This window comes from Felis catus, chromosome A2, assembly GCF_018350175.1.
Source record: "Felis catus isolate Fca126 chromosome A2, F.catus_Fca126_mat1.0, whole genome shotgun sequence".
Classification (NCBI taxonomy): Eukaryota; Metazoa; Chordata; class Mammalia; order Carnivora; family Felidae; genus Felis; species Felis catus.
This window is the reverse complement of record NC_058369.1, coordinates 108,301,629-108,326,481: the sequence shown is the minus strand read 5'-3', so window position 1 is coordinate 108,326,481 and position 24,853 is coordinate 108,301,629. Positions and strand designations below refer to the sequence as shown.

The 24,853-nt window shown below is 32.8% G+C and overlaps 1 protein-coding gene across 7 annotated transcripts in view; it reads left to right on the top strand.

Annotated features, from left to right (window-relative positions):
* AGMO (alkylglycerol monooxygenase) overlaps nucleotides 1-24,853 on the top strand; it is a 386,647-nt gene that overhangs the window by 216,056 nt on the left and 145,738 nt on the right. For all 7 annotated transcript variants that reach the window (XM_019825539.3, XM_006929227.5, XM_011280414.4 and 4 more), the window contains 4 exons: nucleotides 1,416-1,550; nucleotides 3,715-3,831; nucleotides 13,223-13,305; nucleotides 23,500-23,605. In XM_019825539.3, the coding sequence (XP_019681098.2) occupies nucleotides 1,416-1,550; nucleotides 3,715-3,831; nucleotides 13,223-13,305; nucleotides 23,500-23,605 (441 nt within the window). The remainder of the gene's footprint in view (nucleotides 1-1,415; nucleotides 1,551-3,714; nucleotides 3,832-13,222; nucleotides 13,306-23,499; nucleotides 23,606-24,853) is intronic.

The window sequence follows — 24,853 nt, the reverse complement described above, 5'->3', positions numbered from 1 at the left end:
ATTGTCAAAAATGCCATATTAGCAACGTTGACTGAATTAGGAGTTCTTGAACCTACAAAAACGTATACTTACTTTCACTGGTATTCCTTTTTATTCAGCTAAATTTCTCACCTTTCCCTCAGACGTGTCAAAAGCAACAGAGGATGACCTCCACTAGGTGGAGAGGGATTTGTCCCCCCTGTATATTGGGTATAGGACATTCACTTTGCTCTCATTTGGAGTCCAGGACTTTAAGGGCATTGGAAGGCAAATAAGTGGGAAAGTACTCCTTATTTTAAAAAGTCACCGTGTATTTCTCATGGCTATGTCTATAATGAGACCAATGAAATGTTGTCAGTTTTCAAAATAACAGATCAGATAAGTATATTAATATATGTTATAATTCCTAAGCACAGTAAGTTTTGTATTATTATTATTATTATTATTATTATTATTATTATTATTATGCCCCAGTGTAAATTTCCATCTGGAATTTCTATTCACTTTAAAATCTGCCCCACTAAACCCTACATTGTTCATTAATTGCTTCAGATTACTTATTGTAATGTTTCAAGCAATTTTAAAACCAGTTTTATAATCCTAGCAGTTTAAATTTTTTAACAGACAGTGAAAATGCCAATGAGACCACAAATTCCCATAGAGCCAAAACTTCTTTGTACATTAATTTTTTACTTCACTTCTAATAGAACTCATTTCTAGCGTCTGTAGCTGATGTACAACCTCTAGGACTATTTTTAACCTATGATGCATTATTATCACATGGATGGAATATATGTCTAATTACCCTAATTTCTAATATTTACTGAGTACTTCTCATGTGTGAGCATACTTTTAAGTACTGCACATGTCAAATGTGTTATTTAAAGAATGTGGAATCCTGCTAAAAGATGCAGAAATGGCTTTGAATATGCTTCCTTAAATATGATATGATTGTCTATAACTCAATACAGCAAATAAAGGGCTATTTTTAATATTTGTGTGTTTCTGTGTTCAACTTTAATATACATTTAGCAAGACTCTAGAAAGAATATCATTAGATGCGGATGTAGAGTTCACAAGGAGCTGGTTAATTCCATTGGAAGCAAAGCTGTTAACTCATTTTTTTTTCTATTGTGCTGTTTTCTAAATAATTGTCCTCTTCTTTAACTTCAAAATTATAATTTTGTGGCACTTCAGAAATATTGACAAGAACACACTTAAAGGACACAGAATGAATAGAATGAATTACAATTTGGAATGCCACTGCACATTAATCTACATTAACCACATGACACATAACCTGTATATTACAGAAAAAAAATATACAAATGTCATTGAACAGTAAATAAAGAAAATAAAATGTATGATTAGTTGTACTTAATATTTTTGTTAGGAGTTTTTCTTTTTTTAAATAAGCTCTATTTTTGTTCTTCTAGTGCCACCATTTAGTTTACATATGGACTACATTCTGGGCCACACCTGGATTCTTCAATAAGTTTTCTGTCCTATTTAAAGGACCAGGATGGAGTCCAGGTAAACCAAGACTTGGACTAAGTGAAGAAATCCCAGAGGTAAATAGAGTTTATGTTGGTGATGGTAAAGATTAGTATCATATCGTCAGGTCGACAGCCAGCCTGTATGTATGTCGACTTCATGAAGATCTGAAAAAAAAAGATGTTCCTTCGGCAGATACAGCCCTGTGGTGCATAACTTATTGAGTAGGTACCACCTAGGGGCGGATAAGAGGAGGGCCTTCTCCCAGGATGACACTGCCCCTTACTGGGGAGCCTGGTTCGGAGGCAGAGCAGCAGAGGCTAGGTTTCAGATCCACTCAAACCTACAGCAAAGAAGCTTTATGTAGTGCAAAAACTACACAAACGTATGTTACTGGGTCACAGAATCCTAAAACATTAGAGATGGAGCCTTAAAAGATGCTTCAGTCTAGCTTTCATTTTGTTCATGAAAGAATGAAAAGATGGTCAACACCACTAATCATCAGGGAAATGCAAATCAAAACCACAATGAGATATCACCTTACTCTTGTTAGAATGGCTAAAATCAAAAAGACAAGAAATAACAAGTCCTGGTGAAGATGTGGAGAAAAAGAATCCCCGTATCCTGTTGGTGGGAATTTAAATTGGCACAGCCAATGAATGAAGGGGAGTAGGAGGTACAGACTTACAGTTATGGGATGAATAAGTCACAGGAATAAAAGTCACAGCATAAAGAATATAGTCAATGATATTGTAATAACAGTATACCAAGATAGATGGTAGCTATACTTGTAGCAAACATAGCATAATGTATGAATTTGTCACAACACTAAGTTGTATACCTGAAACTAATGTCACATTGTGTGTCAACTATACTGAAATTAAAAAAATAAATAAAGTCTCTAGAATGGAAGGTCAAAAGCCACACCAAGATGATGTGGTTATTAGATTAGATCATAACCTTATTCTGAGGTACAGCAGTAGCATTAAATTCATAAATCACATTAAAACCCAAAAATAAGTGAGGTGGAGATTTCAAACCCTGGAAACCAAATGAAAAATTCAATTTCAATCTGGAATTCTTATAGAGATGAAAAAAAGGATTTTCTTTTCAACCTTTCAGGATATATATTGTGGTTCCTTATTAAAATAACTGTCATTAATAGTAACCTGAAAGTGGGGCGCCTGGGTGGCGCAGTCGGTTAAGCGTCCGACTTCAGCCAGGTCACGATCTCGCGGTCCGGGAGTTCGAGCCCCGCGTCGGGCTCTGGGCTGATGGCTCAGAGCCTGGAGCCTGTTTCTGATTCTGTGTCTCCCTGTCTCTCTGCCCCTCCCCCATTCATGCTCTGTCTCTCTCTGTCCCAAAAATAAATAAACGTTGAAAAAAAAAATTAAAAAAAAATAGTAACCTGAAAGCAACAGAAAGGGTAAGCTATTGTTGGTTTCAAAGATAATTGTAAGTATAAAATTAGCCAATATTATAAGGAAATAATATCTTTTTTTATTTTAATATTGTTATTTTTTAAAACTCTTGATCCAAATGAGGATGTTTTTTCATCCAGTTATGGAAGCTGCTTTGCTGAAATTTCCCAGATATTTTTAGTTATGTTCAAAATCAGTTATGTAACAATGAGCTAATCTGATATAGATGAAAATGATTTGCTTTATTTCAGCTCTAAAAAGTTTAGTTTGCTGTGATCCATTTATTATTTTTCTATTTTTCAATAGATAATCCAAAGTGAATACTCTGAAGTCATATTTATGCCTAAATTTGCATTATGAAAGTAGAGTTGTAGTATTTTTTGGAAACTCCATAATTTAGGAAAGTTGTTTCCAATAATGTAATATTTCCCTTTCAGGCATGATTATCTCCACTACTAAAAATCACCTTCCATTTTTTTCTTTTTCTTTACTTTCATGTATAATCCTGGACATATTTCTGTATTCATATTTTTATGTTCATTTTAGTTGTATTTGTCATCAGTACATGTTGCTGAATCAATTCTTATACCAGTTTGTTATAAAGTAGACTAAATCATAATCATGATGCTTCTGAAAAGAAAAACAAGCTTCTGAACTTTTATGTTTTTCTATCAAAATGAAAAAGAATGTGAGTAATTTTGGGGAAAAAAAAGTAGCAAAGCTTTTCCTTTCTTTTACACATCTCCTCTTTACTTGGTGTGAATGTCAATGAGTAGAATAAGCCAGGGAGCAAAATAAAGCTTCTTTCTTGTCTTCCTAGGTCACCGGGAAAGAAGTTCCCTTTTCATCATCGGTGTCTCATCTATTGAGGATATATGCAGTTGTACAGTTTGCTTTGATGCTAGCATTTTATGAAGAGACCTTTGCAGATAAAGCTGTAAGTAAAATTTTGTGAGAAAATTACCTGTCACTTTATCTGAAAATGAAAATTAACTCCCCATTTTATAGTTGTGCTCTATTCTTTTCTGTAATTTCTACTTTAATGTTGGCACTATCTCCTGTTTAAACAGGTAAATTATTTTTTTCTAGACTATCAAGTATAAATTAGTTATACCCAAAATGTTCTTGTATAGACTGTCTATCAAATTATATGCTATTGATATTGACTTGGCTTTGGGGAGGCAGAATAAAAAGTCTTCCTTGAGAATTTTTAACCACAAACCAACTCTCATTCAGATATGGGTCTGGGATTTATACTAACCATCAATTTATAAACCTAAACTAAGAATTTAATTTAAAGTGTCCTCAGATTAGGTCTCATGTGTCTAAAAGACCCATGTTCAAAGCATGCTTGGGGCAATCCCCTTCAACCCAAGTGTCAGAGTATTCCCACAGATAAAGTTCCAATGATTATGAACTCAGTTAAAAAGCACAGGAACATTCTGGGAGAAAGCAAGCCATCATGACAAAGCATTAGCAGAAACAACAAACAACAGACCCAAACTCTCAAAAACAACAGATGTTAGAAATTGAAGGAGAATATAAATTTAGTAAATTTAGTATGTTTGAAGATACAGAAGATGAAATTAAAAAGAAATTAAAATTATGAAAATCTAAAAAGCAAGACTATCAAAATGATAAGGCACATTTAATAATCACATTAAATTTCTAGAACACAAAGATGTGATAACAGATATGAGAAAGTCAATGATCTATTTAAGAATTTAAAGCCAAATCAAGAGAAAATTAGTGTATTAATAGAGTCATCCATTATTTTAAAAAAACCCATTATATAGTGATAAAAGACAATGAGATAAAAAATAAAACATGACAAGTTATCTTCATACATAAAGAATAGTGTGGAAAAGTCCAAAAAAGATGCAAAAATCCAGAAAAAAATTTAAATGAATACAAATTAGATCAGTAGACCATGAATTCAAGAAAAATAAATTACTTTTTTTCAAAGAACAAATTTGTGCTATTTACAGATATCAGATTTTAAAATGCTATATGTAATAGAAATTATCAAATAATATATGTGGAAAAAATGGGTACACTAGAGGGTTATTTTTAATAATTTAATATCAAACCCTACAGAATCATTCTTAATAATTACATACCATTTTATTATTCCTAGTCTAGTAATGCCACTGGAACAATTACAAATACTCCATACATCTTCTACCAGTGAATTACAAGAAAGCAGTCTACTTGAAGTAGGTTATTGAGTGTGTTAGGTGGGACTCACTGCTTGTATGTGACAGATGCTCAACCCAGGGTAAATTTATTAACTCCTATAACTGAAGAGTTCAGACTATTTCTTCTTCAGGCAGTGCTGATGCAATGAGTCAAATAATGTTACCAGGAGCTTTCTCATTTTTCTTTGTAGCTGTGCTTTTCTCAGTGCAGATTCTCCTATAGACTCAGCCTTCATGGTGACAAGATGGCTACCAGCAGCTCTAGCTTTAAATGCCATCAAACAAAGAACTGCAGAAATTAAGGACACAAGTTGGAGTCTGATGTTATGGCTTGGTTCATCTGGTTGTCCCTGAACCAGTCAGTGTTATCATTCCATTAATGGGAGAACAGGGTCTACTCCACAGGATCCTCATGGTCAGTGAAGAAGAAAGAATGGCTTGAAAGAAAATTTACTAGATGATAGTATATAGGAAAAAGGAAATAAAATTGAGTAGACAAAAGTAACAAATGTTAGATATCTATAAATCCTTCTCACTGATAAATATAAATATATGATTTAATTTTTTTTCAAAAAAATGTGCTTTAAACACTTATAAAATACATGATAATATATAAACTTTCTTGCAGGATACCTTCACTTAAATTGTCTATGGCATGAGTGTCTTTTAGATATCTGCTGCTCTGAGAAACAGAATATCCAATTAAATATGTCTTAAATATAACTGGAAATTTAGAGGCAAGTGTTCCTGGGATTTGTTAGTTCACCAGTTCAAACATGCAGAGCTTCCAAAAAGTCTTCTCTATAATTCTCTTGACTTTCATCATCATAAGATAATTACAGAAACTTCAGGCATCCTGTATTCACAGGCAGCAAGTTCACTTCTTCTAGAACATCTTGTAAATTTCATTTTATTGAGGAAGGAGGAAAAAAAGCCCCAGAATATTTCCCAGCAAATATTCTTTCATGTCTCATTATTCAAGACTAATTCACATGTCCACACTGAACCAATAACTAATACCAGCTCATGAATTAACCATGAATGAATTATACCAAGCATAATTTATTCCCTGGGGATAAAGAGCTCACTTTCCCCTTGTGCACATTACTTCCTTATACCTGCACAAAATCAGCATAGTATTAGAACAGAAGAAATGGCAGATATTTTCTGGCTGAGCAACCAATAGTGTGTGTCTGGGTATTCTGCTAATAAAATAGATTTACCAAAAGTAATTATAGCCATTACTAGATTATATATTAAGGAAGGCCCATTTTACCTTTCATCATTATTGAAAGAATTTACTAATTGGTATTATTCATACATGTTTGTGTTTTTTTGCATTTAAAATTAATAACCAAACATTATTACAAGTAGTGACAATAGATAAGTTCATATGTATGTACTCTCTGTCCAAAAACAATGACTTTTAAAAACCTACAGGAAAATATTTAATAGACTTTACTGATTATAACAAAAAACAATGAATTCTAGTTTCCATTTTGTTATCTTAGTGTTTTTACCTAAATAATTACTGAAATATGTATGTATTCATAGAGTTTTCCATGGTTGAATGAAACCAGAAGAAAAGCTACATCATCCACATCTAAATATCTAACTCTTGATGTATGTATCACTGTCGAGCATAGTTTGTGTTAATCAAACTTTTTTTAGTTGCACTAAACAAAATCCCAAAATAAATTATACCAATTCATAGAAACACAGTTAGGAATTTACCCATTTTGAGGGCACATGAGTGGCTCAGTCGGTTAAGGTCTGACTTTGCCTCAGGTCATGATCTTGAGGTTCTTGGGTTCAGGCTCTGTGCTGTCAGCTCGGAGCCTGGAGCCTGCTTCAGAATTTGTGTCTCCCTCTCTCTCTCTGTCCCTCCCTCACTTGCACTCTATCTCTCTCTCTGTCTCTCAAAAATAAGTAAACATTGAAAACAATTAAAAAATAAATTTATCCATTTTGATTTTTAAATAGAAACTCTTAAATTCACCAAGAGATTTCAGGGTATCTGCATGAGTGAGTACTTCCTGGGCAGAAATGAGGCTAGCCCCGGTATATATTAAAAGATTCAACTTATAGCAAGTCATCACAAGATTTTTCTGCTGCCATAAAAAACAGAAACTCGTATAGATATATTGACAAAGAGAAATGCCAAGTGTTGAAATCCTTTTCAGACTGAAATTAGAGTTGGAAATGGCTTCATTCCTGACACAAATTAATTTTGAAAGGTGTATTTGCTTGTTTCCCACACATGTTTTTCTTTGCTAAAAACATGCTGTGCAACTAGGAAAAAAAGGTTGCTTATTTGCAAGATTCTGTAGTGCCATTCTCGTCTCAGGGATGTTTAAAAGCATATGAAGACATTAACATCCAACAGCAATATTTTTTTTCCAGATTCACTGTAGCCAATAATCACATAGAAAAGTTGTGGCTGACTTGTAATTGGGGGCCCTGCTGTGGTCCCACAGCCTTTTCTGTTTATGCATATACCAGAGTAGATAAATACTTACTTGTTTTATGTGTGCAAGTTCTGTATAAATAACTTTGGGAGTCAAAAAAGCAATTTGATGGCCACCACAAAGGTGTAAAAGGCACATTCCTTTATTGCTGAAACTTGAAATGCATACATTTAAATATATAGTGTTTAGTTTAGTGATATGACCCACAGACTTCTCTGTTGATTTTGGTTTAGTAATGCTTGGGAAATCAATTCCTTAGCTGCCAGGGTCCAGTTCATGGGGTGATATCATGAATACACGTTTGAAATGAAAATATGGACACACTAGCATGTTTCCAAAGTAAAACTGTAAAAGCAATGCTATCCTTTCAAATAATAGACACACTCAAAAGAATTTGAATATTTAACAGTCTTATAATAGAATGTGTAATAAAGTTACTGCATATAGGTTTTAACAGATTATTTGATGATATATTTCAAGTTAATGAGGCATCTGAGAATATCCAATATAAATTTGGAAACAGATTTTTACAGTTTTGAATTCCCCTGTATGCTGTATTCTGTAAAATATTATGGGGACTACAGTTTTGTAACTAAAGTTTTCATGTTGACATATTTTAAGAGACTCTTTGAATAAAGTCGATATATTTAATTGTACTCTTGTATTACAGTGTCACTTGCACAAATTAGATCTAGCTTAGGTCTTACATGAAATCTCTCAGGTCAGTATCCAGTGTCTAATTTCTTCTTCCAGTGCAGTCCACTGAGATTTAATTTAATTTCCTAAAGTTTTTAGGTGGTAACTGAAGTCATGTGAAAAAAAGAAATGTGAGCCAAAATGAGCATCAGTTATAACTGAAAGCTATGAAATAATGTAATATGTGTGTATTAAAGGAAGGATATTTTAAAAAACTACCTGTCTGATGAACATAAGCTTCAGGAACTTAGAAAAGTGCTCATTGTGAGTTCCAATGAAAAATATAATTTTTGTACACTAAATTGTATTATAATTAAGTGAGAAATCACACATTAAAAACATAATTTACATTAAATAGTGAAATATTAACTATTAAATTGAACATATCTTCATATTATTAGTATTGTCCCAAAATTTGATCACTATCAGGTAGCTCCTTTAATACTAATAATAAATCCAATCATAAGCTTCTTATAATTTGAATTAAGATCCTAGTTTTATTTATGAAAAATGTGTAAAAATTAGACATTTTAACTCAACTTTGGAAACTCAAAGTCTAAATACACAGTTCTGAGGAGTCATATTTTCTTAATAAAAGAAATCCTCATGAAAAGAAAATTTGTCTTTCTGAGACTGTCCTTTAACACTTCCTGTTTTTTTGTGTTTTGGGGAATAACTGAAAGAAATATAGCTTATATTTCCATTTATTTCTTAGTGAAAAAAATAATAAGAGTTTTCTATCACAAGTATAGCGAAAGTTGGTGTACAGATTTCAGTGAGATCTTGAAGCAAACACTGATAATTTAGAGTAGTTTCAATGATCCCCCAAATAATTTTACTGAGCAACTAAGAAAGATATCGTGTCAAAATAGATCTCTTCCAGCAACTGTTGTGTGACCTTTCATTCTGAGGTTGCTCACCCTGGGATTAATGATTAACTGATACTCAGTCAAGACCCTTCTGTCTTCTCTACCCAGTGCCCAGTGAGGTTATCCAGCCTGGCCATGAACTATTGCCAGTCCTTAGTAAGCTCTAAGCCCTACTAATCCTTCTCTCACCTCCATGGTTTTCTCCCATGCATGGTCTGGTATACTGGACTCGACTGGCACTTTCTGTGGATTTCTACAGCTTCTGGAAGGTGGAGTCCACAGTCACAGATTGGGTGAGGCAGACTAGCAGCTGTGCCAGCAAACCCAGTCTGCTGCCTCACATCACAAGTCACAAAGGTTTAAGTATTAGGCGATTCTGACCTCATTATAACAACGTTTGGGAAGAGAAGCATTTTGAATCAAAATAATTACTTTAGTGGTTCTTCTCAGACACCTTTTAGACAAACTCCTAAAAGCGTACTACCTTGTTAGAATCCCAAAATCCAGACATCTTCATTTTGAAGTCCTTTGAAAAAAAAATCATAGAAAATATTATCAAAGCATTTTTGACGAAACAACAAAGTTTTAAAAAAGAATTTGTTTACATAGAGGCATAGGAGTATTTTATGACACAGCGTATGGAGCTGATACCTCCCTCTGTGAGATTTGTCAGATGGGTAAGTTTGAAAGGTAGTTATGTTGATCAACAGTGTTTTTCCATGTAATGTTAACAGGGTGATATCCCCAGTCAAGAAGCAAAAAGCTTTCTTCTTTATATTAGTGAGCAGAGGAAGGATTCCCACAACTCATTGATTATGCAGTTTGCATCAAACATGTAATTCTACTAGAATTTCTATGTAATTAATGCTGCTTCTGAGGTGTTTTTTTTGTTTTTGTTTTGTTTTGTTTTGTTTTTTCCTTAAAAGTAAGTTGCACAGAAGTAGAGTTTTTCAGGCATACATATTTGTACAGTGATTGCTGCACTAGGAAACTTCAATGGAAATAAGGGCAACTGAACTGCTGATTTGAAAGATAACTTTTTAAAAGGAAAAATAATTCCTTGCTTGATAAAACTTTCATAGTTATGGTCTTCTTCGTATGTTTTTGTGTTTCTGTGTGTGATAAAAACTTATAATGCATTCAAAGGTTAATTTAGAATAATTCCATCTTAGCATTTTAGGACAGCAATATTTTACATAAAAGATTTACCAGTAGTGGAATGTATGAAATGAGATTTAACCCAATGAAAAATAAAGTTTTATTTGTTATAAAAAACTAACAGTCTTTAAGTCATTTCACATATTGTTTAAAACACAGGAGTCTAAATGTTTATGGTCAAAGCCTATCCATCCCATTTTATGTTTTTGTTTGTTTTTTTCCCTTTTTGCTCTAGTATAGCTGGCCTATGATGATATAATCAGGGATTAAAGCAGTATGTTTTCTAGGGCAGAGATTTTGTCCATCTTGATCACTTTCTTAAACTCATACCTACTATGATGGCTAGCACACACTCAATAAACATTTATGAAATGAATATGTAGAAATTAGATATAACTAATTGATTATATGCCTTAATTAGCTTATCAAATGATGCTCTATGGAAAGCCTTAGAAGTTAAACAAAGAAGTGGACTCTTGTCTTTAGGACAATTCTGTTCTTTAAAGAATGAAATAAATATTAAAGGATTTAATATTTAACATATTTAACACTTTGAAACACTTAATATATGATATTAAATTATTATTAATTTATGAAATACCAAATTTTAACTCATTTAATATAATTTAATTTTAATAAACTAAAACACTGATAGGAAATTATATATTTGATGCTATAAAGTGTTAAAGTATTGACTAAACCAATTGATAATTTAAGAAATTATTAATATCAAAGGCATGGACATTAAAACAAAAATATAATAAAATATTCATTCATTTGGTCAGTCATTCAAGAAAAATATTTGAGTACTGACTATGTGCCAGGAAATGTTCTAGATGCTTGAGATAGAACAGTGAATAACAAAACATAACCTCTAATGGAGCTTACATTCTAGTGGAGTGGGACAGACAACAAAAACAAAAGAATGGACAAACCTACAATTGTATAGAAATGATAAGTGTATAAATGTATAATTGTACAAAAGTGTTGTATGGAGAACAATATAATGAATAAGGTTATAGATGATTATGAAAAAGTGCTATTTTATATATGACAGACAAGGATGTCCATTTGAATAGTACCTCAGTGAAATGAAGGAATGAATCCTAAGGATCCCTGGGGGAAGTTGTTCCAATAGAAGCAACAGTAAATAAAACAGACTTGAGTGGGAAGGATGCTTGCCATGTTGAAAGAAGAACAAAATTTGTGATATGAAAGGCAGAGAGATTACTAGGGGACAATATGGTAAGGGGATATGTTATATATGGGCCAGAGTAAGGACTTTTGAGTTTTATTCTAAGTAGAAATTGAAGCTCTTGGAGCATTTAGAACATATCCCTTAAACAGCCATTAATCTACTTAAACAGACCTAGTTACTTCTACCACCCTGAAAATAATTTTCTGGCACTTTTGCTGCATTGTCCCAAAGCAGTCATTGCTGAATTCCACATATCCAAATAGCACTCTATAGCTCTCCACTAAAACATTCTGATGTCCACTGAGGTTTCCCTCTTATATCTGATACCTACCTAGTCCCCATACTCCAAAACAAATCGATGTTTTTTATTCATATTTTTGATTACTCATCAATACTCGTCTAGAAAACTATTGCTTTGGAAGCTTTTAAATCCCTTTCAATTCCGGGTACCATCCAAGTGTACGATACTGAATAGAGAGGTGTTATAAGTTGGCTGTGAGGTCAGGCTTCATGTATAAGGCAGTGTGGAGAGGGGGTATTGGACAGGAACAGTGTTTGTGATTGATGGCTTTTGCTTACTGTTTAAAACTGTGGACAGATGCAGTTTTTGTAGGGATATGTATTAATAAATGAGTTGAAATTACCTCTTGGTATTTCATGAAAAAGCAGAGAAAGAGTGTTTGCATGTTTTGATAACTCTATTAGCCACTTTGCTGTGTCACACTTCTGGTGTTCTCATTAAGATACAACATAAACACCATCAGTGAGTAGGGGAATCATTCAAGGGGTGTGCATCCAACTTCTTGCTTTTACAGATCCACTCTCACATGAAAACAGTATTTATCTGACCCTAAATATTAGCTCTGCAACCTCTCTGCCCTGACTGTTTAGGTTTGTTGCTCATATTTATTCCACCATTGTCATACTTTGAGGTCAGGGAAATGTATTTTGAATTTCAGAGGTGTCATTTATTTCTATGTGATGATGGAAAAGTTACCTTATTCATATATGAAGCAGATATAATGATACCTTATCTGTAAGGTTGTTGGGACTAAAGAAAAGAATTGAAATATATGAAACATATAACATAGAAGCTATAAAATAGTAGATGCTCAATAAACATTATTATTAAATTTTGACATGTAAACAAAATGCATAATTCATTTATAATTATGATTAAAATGTTTTATTACAATAATTGAAAAGATAACCCTTGGCATGTACATAAGAAATCTGTAGATTTCATCAAATATGAATATATATTTGTGCAATATGTTTTATTTATGTGTTGGCATGCATAAACACGTTCTGCTTTAAATATTTTCTGTATTAAAAACAGTGTTGGGTTTGAAACCACAAAGAATTTGTGATAATAAAAATAACTATTGTACTTTGCTATTTATTCATAAAAATGTAAGTGATTTCTCCATATGTGGGGCACAGGTGTTTCAAAGAATTATGACAGTCATAACTTTAAAGGAGAATTTTTAGAAAGAATATTTTAAACAAAATAGCTCTGTGGAAGTGTCCACTTGATTCTCCCAAGCGTTCAGCAAGATAATTAAATGACATTAAGGAAACCAAAATGTCTGCTGCATAATTAGCCTTTTTGAAAAATGCCAGTGACAAATGGTGTAATATAAAATAAAATTTGAGGCTGGTTTTCTTGACAGCTTTAAGTTCTAATGTTCTTTTTGATAACTCTCCTAAAGAATCTTTGGTCTCTGTATTTGCTTGACAGGCACTATCACAAGTTACCCTCCTTCTGAGGGTTTGCTTCATTATTCTGACATTGACCTCCATTGGATTTCTTCTGGATCAAAGGTAAGAAGTGAGATTCTTTCCTTTTGTGTAGTTTATAATGTTGCCTTAAAAATATATGTGAAACTTCAATAGTCATCAAACATTTGTTATTAAAAAATAAAGTTGAAACTATAATTTCACAGTATGTTGTTAAACAGTGTAGTTTATCCAATTTTTAAAATCAAGAATGCATTTACAATCTAAGCCTTTTAAATGAGATTTAGGTTTTTTAAGGTTATTAAAGAAAACTTATAAGTGTAATGAGTAATTTGGCAAAACATAGACCATAACTCTGAGTAATTAATAAAACATGAAACATATTGGGTACTTTTACTTTGTCATTGAACAGTTCACATATATGCCAGAATGTGTGTGCTATGTACTTAAAGTGTATGTCCTAGTGAGAAAATGCATTCACTTGCACAATGCATTTATGGTAGGAAGTATGTAGAAAAATACCTATTCATTATTACTTAGTATTTATCAAATATTAATATTAATACTGATGCCTATATTTATGCACTTAATATGTGCCATGGAATATGTTATTAATTCTTACAACAATGCCCTGAGATAAGAATTACTATAAAGCCCATTTTACAGGCTAAGAAAGTCAGACAGACAGATAGTAAGAGATAGAACACAGTAGAACCCCAAACAATGTGACTCCCAAATTCACGTATTCTACAGTTTACATATACTGTAACTTGGTGAAAAAATGCAAAACAAAACAAAACAAAACAAAACAAAAAACTCAGTCATTCTTGAGATCTTATCTTTGTTGTAGTGTAATTGTTTAAGTAGGGAACCAATACCATTACTTTCAGGAAATTGTAAAAATGAAAGTCCAGGAAACACAAGCTTAATTTATATTAAATATTATGTTACTTTCCCAAGGAATGCTTAATTGGTGTTCTGGAGTAACAGCAGATTCTGGAGTTTTATCAATCACCAAATCATCAAGATCAAAATGAACATACTGGTTAATGGGATGGTTTAGAACATGCCCCTATAAACACTTGTGTTTATAATTTATTTTTGGGGGGCTCTCTATCCCTACTTTTCTAGACTAGAAGTAAAGTACCTAAAGAGCCATGAACTAATAAAATGGAAAAATAGGTCACAGTTCCCTCTGAAATAATTAACCCAGCTCCGAAGAATCAGGGTCTCACATTTTAAAGATTATAATTCTATTGGTTGCATATACTTATGAGAGGTAGCAATAAGCTAATACCAATAGTATAGTTTTTTGTTTTGTTTTGTTTTGTTTTAGAGAGAGTATGCATTGGGGAGAGGAACACAGGGAGAGAGAGAGAATCTTAAGCAGGATCCACACTCAGTCTGGAGTCTGATATGGGGCTTGATCCCATGACCCTGGGATCATGACCTGTGCTGAAACCAAGAGTCAAACACTTAACCAGCTGAGCCACACATGCACTCCAAGAAAAGAGACTTTAAATCAAGACTGTAACAGGAAACAAAGAAGGGCAGCATATAATAATAAAGGAGACAATAAAGAGGACAATTGAACAATAAGATGTAACAAATGTAAATATTTATGGACCCAACAGGAGAACATTCAAATACATAAAACAAGGGTGCCTGGGTGGTTCAGTTGTTTAAGCATCTGACTTTTGACTTTGGCTCAGTCATGATCTCACAGTTTATGGGGTTGAGCCCCGCATTGGATCCTGTGCAGACAATGCAGAGCCTGCTTGGGATTCTTTCCCTTTCCCTCTCTCTCTCCCCTCCTCCACCCATGCGCTCTCTTTCTCTCTCTCTCTCTCTCTCTCTCTCTCTCTCTCTCTCTCTCTAAATAAATAAGCTTTTTAAAAAAATACAAAAAATAATAAAGGAACTAGTTGCTAATAATACAATAATAGTAGGGGATGTTAATACCCCATTTACATCAATAGATCATATAAATGGAAAATCAACAAGGAAACAATGGCTTTGAATGACACACTGGAACAGATAGATTTTACAAATGTATTCAGAACATTCCATCTTAAAAGAACAGAATACACATTCGTTTCAAGTGCAAATGGAGCACTTTCCAGAATAGATCATATATTAGGCTACAAAACAAGCAACAATAAATTGAAAAAAATTGAAGTCATACTATGTACCCATTCTGACCACAATGGTATGGAACTAGAAGTCAACCATAAGAAAAAATCTGCAAAAAACACAAATACATGGAGGTGAAATAATATGCTATAAACAATGAATAGGTAAAGAAATAAAAGAAGAAATCAAAAAGTGCATAGATGGCACAAAAACAGACACTCAGATCATTGGAACAGAATAGAGAACCCAGAAATGGACCCACAAATGTATAGCCAACTAATCTTTGACAAAGAAGGAATGAATATCCAATGGAATAAAGACAGTCTCTTCAGCAAGTGGTGCTGGGAAAACTGGACAGCGACATGCAGAAGCATGAACCTGAACCACTTTCTTACATCATACACGAAAATAAACTCAAAATGGATGAAAGACCTCAATGTAAGACAGGAAGCCATCAAAATTCTCAAGGAGAAAGCAGTCAAAAACCTCTTTGATCTTGGCCACAGCAACTTCTTACTCAACACGTCTCTAGAGGCAAGGGAAACAAAAGCAAAAATGAACTACTGGGACCTCATTAAAATAAAAAGCTTCTGCACAGTGAAGGAAACAATCAACAAAACTAAAAGGCAATCGACAGAATGGGAGAAGATATTGGCAAACGACATATCAGATGAAGGGTTAGTATCCAAAATCTATAAGGAACATATCAAACTCCACACCCAAAAAACAATCCAGTTGAAGACATGGGCAAAAGAGATGAATAGACACTTCTCCAAAGAAGACATCCAGATGGCCAACTGACACATGAAGAAATGCTCAACATCACTCATCATCAGGGAAATACAAATCAAAACCACAATGAGATACCACCTCACACATGTCAGAATGGCTAACATTAACAACTCAGGCAAAAACAGGTGTTGGCGAGGATGCTGAGAAAGAGAATATTGCATTGCTGGTGGGAAGGTAAGCTGGTGCAGCCACTCTGGAAAACACTATGGAGGTTCCTCAAAAAATTAAAAATAGAATTACCCTATGACCCAGCAATTGCACTGCTAGGTATTTATCCAAGGGATACAGGTATGCTGTTTCAAAGAGACACATGCACCCCAGTGTTTATAGCAGCACTATCAACAATAGCCAAAGTATGGAAAGAGCCCAAGTGTCCATTGATGGATGAATGGATAAAGAAGATGGGATAGATAGATAGATAGATAGATAGATAGATAGATAGATAGATAGATACACACACACACACACACACACACACACACACACACACAATGGAGTTTTACTCGGCAATCAAAAAGAATGAAATCTTGCCTTTTGCAACTACGTGGATGGAACAAGAGGTATTGTGCTAAGCGAAATTAGTCAGAGAAAGACAAATATCATATGACTTCACTCATATGAGGACTTTAAGACACAGAACAGATTAACATAAGGGAAGGAAAGCAAAAATAACATAAAAACAGGGAGGGGGACAAAACATAAGAGACTTTTAAATAGGGAGAACAAACAGAGGGTTACTGGAGGGGTTGGGGGAGGGGGAATGGGCTAAATGGGTAAGGGGCATTAAGGAATCTACTCCTGAAATCATTGTTGCACTATATGCTAACTAACTTGGATGTAAATTTAAAAAATAAAATTAAAAAAATTAAAAAAAATAAATAGCAAAGGAATGAAAAAAGTGAATGGAAAGAAATAAATATCAAAACACAATGGTTCAAAACCTTTGGGATGCAGCAAAAGTAGTTCTTAGAGGGAAATTACAGCAATACAGGTTTACCTAAGGAAGCAAGAAAAATCTTAACTAAACAACTTAACCTTGTACCTGAAGGAGTTAGGAAAACAACTATAAACAAACCTAAAACCAGCAGAAGGAAGAAAATAATAAAGATTAGGGTTAAAATAAATGATACAGAAACTTAAAATCAATAGAACAGATCATTGAAGCCAGGTGCTGGTTCTTTGAAAAACCAATAAAATTGATAAACCTCTAGCCAGATTTATCAAGAAAAAAGAAAGGACTCAAATAAAATCACAAATGGGAGAGGAGAAATAACAACCAATACCACAGAAATACAAACAATTATGAAAGAATATTATGAAAAAGTATATGCCAACAAATTGACCAACCAAAAGGAAGTAAATAAATTCCTAGAAACATATAACTTCCTGAAACTGAATGAGGAAGAAACAGAAAATTTGAACAAACTAATAACCAGCAAAGAAATCAAATCAATAATAAAAAAAAATTCCAACAAACAAAAGTTCAGGTCTAAGCTTCCCAGGGAATTCTACCAAGCATTTAGAGAACTAATCCCTATTCTTTTCAAACTATTCCAAAAAAAAAAAAAAAAAAAAAAGGAAGAGGAAGGAAAGCTTCCAATTCATTCTATGAGGCCAATAGTATTTTGATACCAAAACCAGATAAAGACTCCACCAAAAAAGAGAACTACAGGCCAATATCTCTGGTGAATAAAGATTCAAAAATATTCAAGAAAATACTGGAAACAGAATCCAACAATACATTAAAAAAATGTTCACCACGATGAACTGAGATTTGTTCCTGGATTGCAAGGGTGGTTTAGTATTCACAAATCAATCAACATGACATATCATCTCAGTAAGAGAAAGGATAAGAACCATATGATCATTTCAATAAATTCAGAAAAAGCATTTGACAAAGTACAGCATCCATTCATGATAAAAACCCTCACAGGTGCCTGGGTGGCTCAGTTGGTTAAGTGTCTGACTCTTGGTTTCAGCTCAGAGCATGATCTCATGGTTCATGCTGACAGTGCAGAGCTTGCTTGGGATTCTCTCTCTCTCCCTCTCTCTTTGTCCCTCCTGCATACGTTCTCTCTCTCTCTCTCTCTCAAAATAAAGAAATAGACTTTAAAAAAAGTGTCATAAAGTGATAAAAATAGAGGGAACATACTTCATCATCATTAAGGCAACCTACAAAAGACCTGCAGCTCATATAATCTTCAATGGGGAAAAACTAGGAGCTTTCCTTCTAAGGTCGGGAACAAGACAAGGATGTTCACTCTCACCACTTGTATTCAATATAGTACTGGAAGTCCATAGCAATCAGACACAAAAAGGTATAAAATGCACCCACATTAGTAACAAAGAAGTAAAACTTTCAGTATTTGCAGATGACCTAATACTCCATATAGAAAACCTGAAAGACTCCAACAAAAAAACTGCTAGAACTGATAAATTCAGTAAAGTCACAGAATACAAAATCTATGTATAGAAATCGGTTGCATTTTTATACACCAATAATGAAGCAGCAGAGAGAGAAATTAAGAAAACATTCCCGTTTATAATTACAGCAACAATAATAAGGTACCTAGTAATAAACCTAATCGAAGAGGTGACACAGACCTGTATTCTGAAAACTGTATGCTGATGAAATAAATTGAAGATGACACAAGGAAATGGAAAGATATTTCAGGTTCATGCTTTGGAAGAACAAATATTATTAAAATGTCTATATTACCTAAAGCAATCTACACATTCATTGAGATCCCTATAAAAATACCAGTAACTCTTTTTTTATAGAACTAGAACAAACAATTCTAAAATTTTTGTGGAACCACAAAAGGCCTTGAGTAACCAAAACAATTTTGAAAAACAAAGCTAGAGGCATCACAGTTCTGGACTTCAAGTTATATTACAAAGCTGTAGTGATCAAAGCAGTATGGTACTGGCACAAAAATAGACACATAGATCAATAGAACAGAATAGGAAACCCAAAAATAAACCTATAATTATATGGTCAATTGATCTTCAACAAAGCAGGAAAGAATATTCATTGGGAAAAACTCATCTCTTCTATAGATGGTGTTGGAAAAACTGGTCAGCCGCACGCAAAAGAATGAAACATACACCATACACCAAATAAATTCAAAATGGATCAAAGCAATCTATCAATTGATGAATGGGTAAAGAAGAGATGATATATATTACATATATGTAATGACATATATTATATATGTAATAATACATATTCCATATGATGATATATAATGATATATTTTATATGCATATAATGGAATATTATTTAGCCACAAAAAAGAGTGAAATCTTACTATTTGCAGTGACATAGATGGAGCTAGAGAATATAATGCCAAGAGAAATAAGTCAGTCAGAGAAAGACAAATACCATATGATTTCACTCATGTGGAATTTAAGAAACAAAACAAATGAGCAAAGGGAAGAAAAGAAAGAGGGAGAGAGACAAACCAAGAAACAGACTCTTAACTATAGAGAACAAACTGATGGTTTCCTGAGAGGAGTGGAAAGTGGGGATGGGTGAAATAGGTGATGCAGGTTAAAGAGTGCACTTGTGATGAGCACTGGGTGATGTATGGAAGTGTTGAATCACTCTTTGGTACCCATGAAACTAATATAACACTGCACGTTAACTAACTGAAATTAAAATAAAAACTTAAAAAATGAGTAAAATATCTCTAGAACATTGTCAAATTATTGAAATATTATGAAAAATAATTAAACTAAATAAATGGAGAGATAACTATATTCAAAGATTGCAATGCTCAGTATTATAAACATTACAATTCTCACCAAATTGACTTACATATTTAATACAGTTGGAATTAAAATTGTAAAAAGGCTTTTTCTGGAATTGGGTAGGCATTTCTAAGACATACGTATATGGGAATGAAAAGGACCTGTAATAGTCAACACAGTCTTGAGATTTAACAAAATGGCAATAGTTGCACTACTGGCTATCAAGATTTATTATAAAGCTACAGTAATTAGACATGCTTTATTGGCACAAAGATTAAAACAGAGAACCTAGGAAATATCTATATATATATATACATACATACTTGATTTGTGACAAAGGTGTCCCTGCAGAGCTATGGGAAAAGGCTGTCTTTTCAATAAATGGTCTTGAAAACATTGGATTTCCACATAGGAATAAGAAAAATAAACTTGACAAATATTTCACACCATAAAAAGTTAATCCTGGGGCCAGGGGATTGTAGATTTACAAGTGAATGGAAAACCAATATTCCAGAAAATAGCATAGTAATGTATCTCTATAACCTTAAAGTAGGTAAAAATGTTAAATGGTACACACAAATCCCTATTACTTAGACTATAATAACATTAAGAAAGTCAGTTCTTCAATAATTAACCCTCATTAATATAGTAAAAAATAAAATCTTCAAATCAGAGTTGCTGTTTGCAAATTTTATGAGTAGAAAACACCTTTTATCCCACATGACTATCATTAAAAGTATAGACAATCCCTACTGATGAAGGGCTCACACACTGAGGGGAGAGTTTATATTGTGATAACTAACTTGAAATACTGAAGATTTTACTAAATTTCAACATATAAACAATTTTACCTGGAAGTCTAAAGGCACGGAAAAGAATGTTCAGACATCATTTTTCATAATAAACAAGTGTAGCCGACAGTCCTGATGTCCTTTACAAGGCAGATTGATGCATGAATATCAGTATATTCACACAATGAACAGTATACAAGAGTGAAAAGCATGACCTGCTGCTACATGCAATGTCAAAGATGCATCTCATTAACACTAAGTGAAAGATGCTAGATACAGTGCATACAATACAATCCCATTTATTAAAAGTAAAAAGAAACACCTATACAGGAATTTTTAAAAATTTATGCTAATGTGGTAAAAATATAAATTTAAAACAGAGCAAAGAGAATATGATTATCATAAAAGGGTACTGATTCTTTCTGAGATAGAGGGAAGGTAGAAGTATTGAGGAGGTAAGAGTTCTCTTTGGGGGTGCTGATATTGAGTGGTGGTTACAAGGTTCTTGATTTGTTAAAAATTATGAAACTGCACATTTCTGTGTTATATATTTCTTTATATGTAGATTTCTTCTCACAATATAAAAGATTAAAAAGCAAAGAATATAATATAATTAATAGAAATTAATTGTGTTTTACAATAGAAATTTTATAGACTACCTTGGTGGCTCAGTCGGTTGAACATCCAACTCTTGATTTCAGTCAGGTCATGATCTCATGGTTGTGGGACCAGCCCCCAGTCAGGATCTGCACTGGCAGTGCAGAGCCTGCTTGGGATTCTCTCTCTCTTTCTCTCTATCCCTCCCCTGCTTGTACCTTCTCTCTTTCTTTCTCGAAGTAAATAAATGAAGCTTAAAAAAGTAAATAAGATAAAATAGAAATTTCCTTTTCTTTCCCTTGGAACCTACCCAGATACCAATTTTAAAAAATAGCTTATACCAATTATATAGCATTATTTTACAAGGAGAAAAATTTTAATTTGATTTTATATCTTATTCACAAAAAGATAAGTCACATTACTTGAATACAAACAAATCAAAAATTGTTACACTGTTTTAACTGAGTTTAAAATACTTGAAAAAATGTTCTCTTCTTTTGTATAAAAATTTGTATTCAGTTTTACAGAAACAGTCATAATTAATAGATGCAGAACAGAGGTGCCTGGGTGGCTCAGTAAGTTAAGTGTCCAACTTTGGCTCATGTCATGATCTCATGGTTCATGAGTTTGAGACCCACATTGGGCTCTGTGCTGACACCTCATAGCCTGGAGCCTGCTTTGGATTCTGTGTCTCCCTCTCTCTCTGCCCCTCTCTCTCCCTCTCTGCTCACACTCTCTCTCCCTCTCTCTCTCTCTTTCTCAAAAATAAATAAACATTAAAAAAATTAAAAATAGATGCAGAAGAAATATTTAAGTTAAATAAATATACTACTTTATATTTTCTTCACTTTTTTCTTTATACCATTATAATCTAAATTAACTAAACAATATGTCTGTATTATGAGATTAATTCAAGAATATTTTAGTCAAAAAATTCACTTGTCATAACAATACTATTTACCTGTTACAAAAATATTTATCCAACAAATGAATATCATAAGAAGCTTATTTTATGCTAATAAAAAAAGCTGTTCATTCCAATCATTACAAGATAATTTGTAAACACTTACCTGTGCTTGATATTTGATGCTGTTTCAAATACATAAACATGCTTAGTTCACTTATTTTAGAGTTTGAATTTTAAGAATACCATGCATACAAAAAATGAACATCACAAAATAGATAACAAAGGACTATAATTGTGCTACGTATCATATTAGGCATAATCATACATTATCCGTTTTCCCAATATTTCAGAAATTGACAGTTCATTATTTTAGAAGAGTTAAAGTCTTCCTTACAAGTCATTTTTTTCTCTTTTTTAAAATATTTTTTATTTTGAGAGAGAGAGGGGGGTGGGCGGAGGAACAGAGAGAGAGGGAAAGAATCCCAAGCAGGCTCCATGCTGTCAGGTCAGAGGACGACATGTGGCTCCATCTCACAAATCGTGAGATCATGACATGAACCAAAACCAAGAGTTGGAAGCCTAACCCACTGAGCCACCTAAGCACCCCTGCAAGTCATTTTTAAAATGAATGAAGTAAAAAAATAAAAATAAATAAATAAATAAATAAATAAATAAATAAATAAATAAATAAATAAATAAATAAAATGAATGAAGTATGGGGCGCCTGGGTGGCTCAGTCGGTTAAGCATCGGCTCAGGTCATGATCTCGCGGTCCGTGAGTTCGAGCCCCACGTTGGGCTCTGTGATGACAGCTCAGAGCCTGGAGCCTGCTTCAGATTCTGTGTCTCCCTCTCTCTCTAACCCTCTCCTGCTTGTGCAGTCTCTCTCTCTCTCTCTCAATAATAAATAATCAACATTATTTAAAAAAAATAAAAATGAAATGAAATGAATGAAGTATAAAAGTATTTAGTGAGTGGCAGGAGTCTCATTTACTTTGGATCCTAGAAATTTAGTTCTTTGATATTTTATTTATTAATTGAGTGTATGCTTCATCCTAACTCATCAGTGCTCAAGCTAAGCAATAGATTGATTAGGAACTGATTTTCTTTAAAAAGAAAATGCATTTTATTTCTTAGTGTGATGGCTGTTTTCAAACAACTTCAGAGACACATGCTCCTTAAATACATTAACATACCGTGTATTTCTTGAAAATTAGAAAAAAATGTGTTTCATCATATGAATTATAACATGTAAACATACAAAGAACATATTAAAGCTAATACATGTCAATGATATTTATTTCAGACCTAAGGCAGCTATACTGGAAACTTTCCGTTGCTTGGTGTTCTTAATGTTGTGTAGATTTGGTCATCTGAAGCCTTTCACTCCTTCTTTGTCATTTGCTTTAGAGGTAAGACATATTTTTTTAGGTGGCTTAGCACAATTATACAGCTATCATATGTTTAATCTTTTCATTCAACAATGTTTTGTCTATTTATCTTGTGACTAGTACTTATGGGAAACATTTACCTATTCATTTACTTACCATACCATATTAATTGTGTCACCTGGAGCTAGTTAATATTGTGGAGTTTCATTTTTCTGGTGTTTAAATATGTATTGATATCATTAATCTCCTAGACTTGTTGGACAAATTATATTGCGTGATGTTTATGAGGAAAAATTCAGTCACATAGTTGGCTTTCAACAAGGAAACAAATAATTTTTTAAAAAGTTTTTGGCAGAGATCCTGCCATTTGAGATTTTTTCTTCTTAGGTTTTTAAGGTGATTAAAACATCTTATCAGTTGCCCACAAAAGATAATGATTCTATAGAAATAAAATCACTGATGTCACTGAGATTTTTCTACAACTGAAAAATTTAAGTTATAATTTAACCTTCTGTGATGATTAAAACTTCTCTTCCAAGAACTTCCAAAAGCTTTTGGGTATATATTTATTGTTTCAGATCTTAGATGTGTGTTAACAAAATCTTTATTCTTATCACTAAAGAGTTAATGCACATAACTTTATTCTTTTAAATTAAGGTTTATATTGTTTAACTTTGGTGCTGATGAGCCTGCTAACATGCCCAGCATATGTAACCTTGTTTAAGCATGAAACATAAATGCAAATATTCTCCCAGTATTGATGGAAAAACTAAAACAGGCAGTTTTATAAATTAGTAATGACCGTAAATTGGAACAAGCTCTTTGGAAAACAATTTGGCACCACCACAGAAGGCATATGAATATAAAAATGAGGAAGGGGAAATTTATATATACATATATACATATACATATATATCTGTATGTGTATGTATATGTATATACGTGCATATATATAAGTTTATATATACTATAAAAGTTTATATATATAAGTTTATATATACAGTTGATATAAGTTTATATATAAGTTTATATATATACATACATATACATATATACATATATGTACATATATACATATGTACATATACATTTACATGTATATGTATATGTATATATTTATATATATGTAAGTTTATATATGTAAACATATATATATGTAAGTATATATATGTAAACATATATATATGTAAGTATATATATGTAAACATATATATATGTAAGTTTATATGTATATGTAATATACATATGTATATTATAATATGTATAATA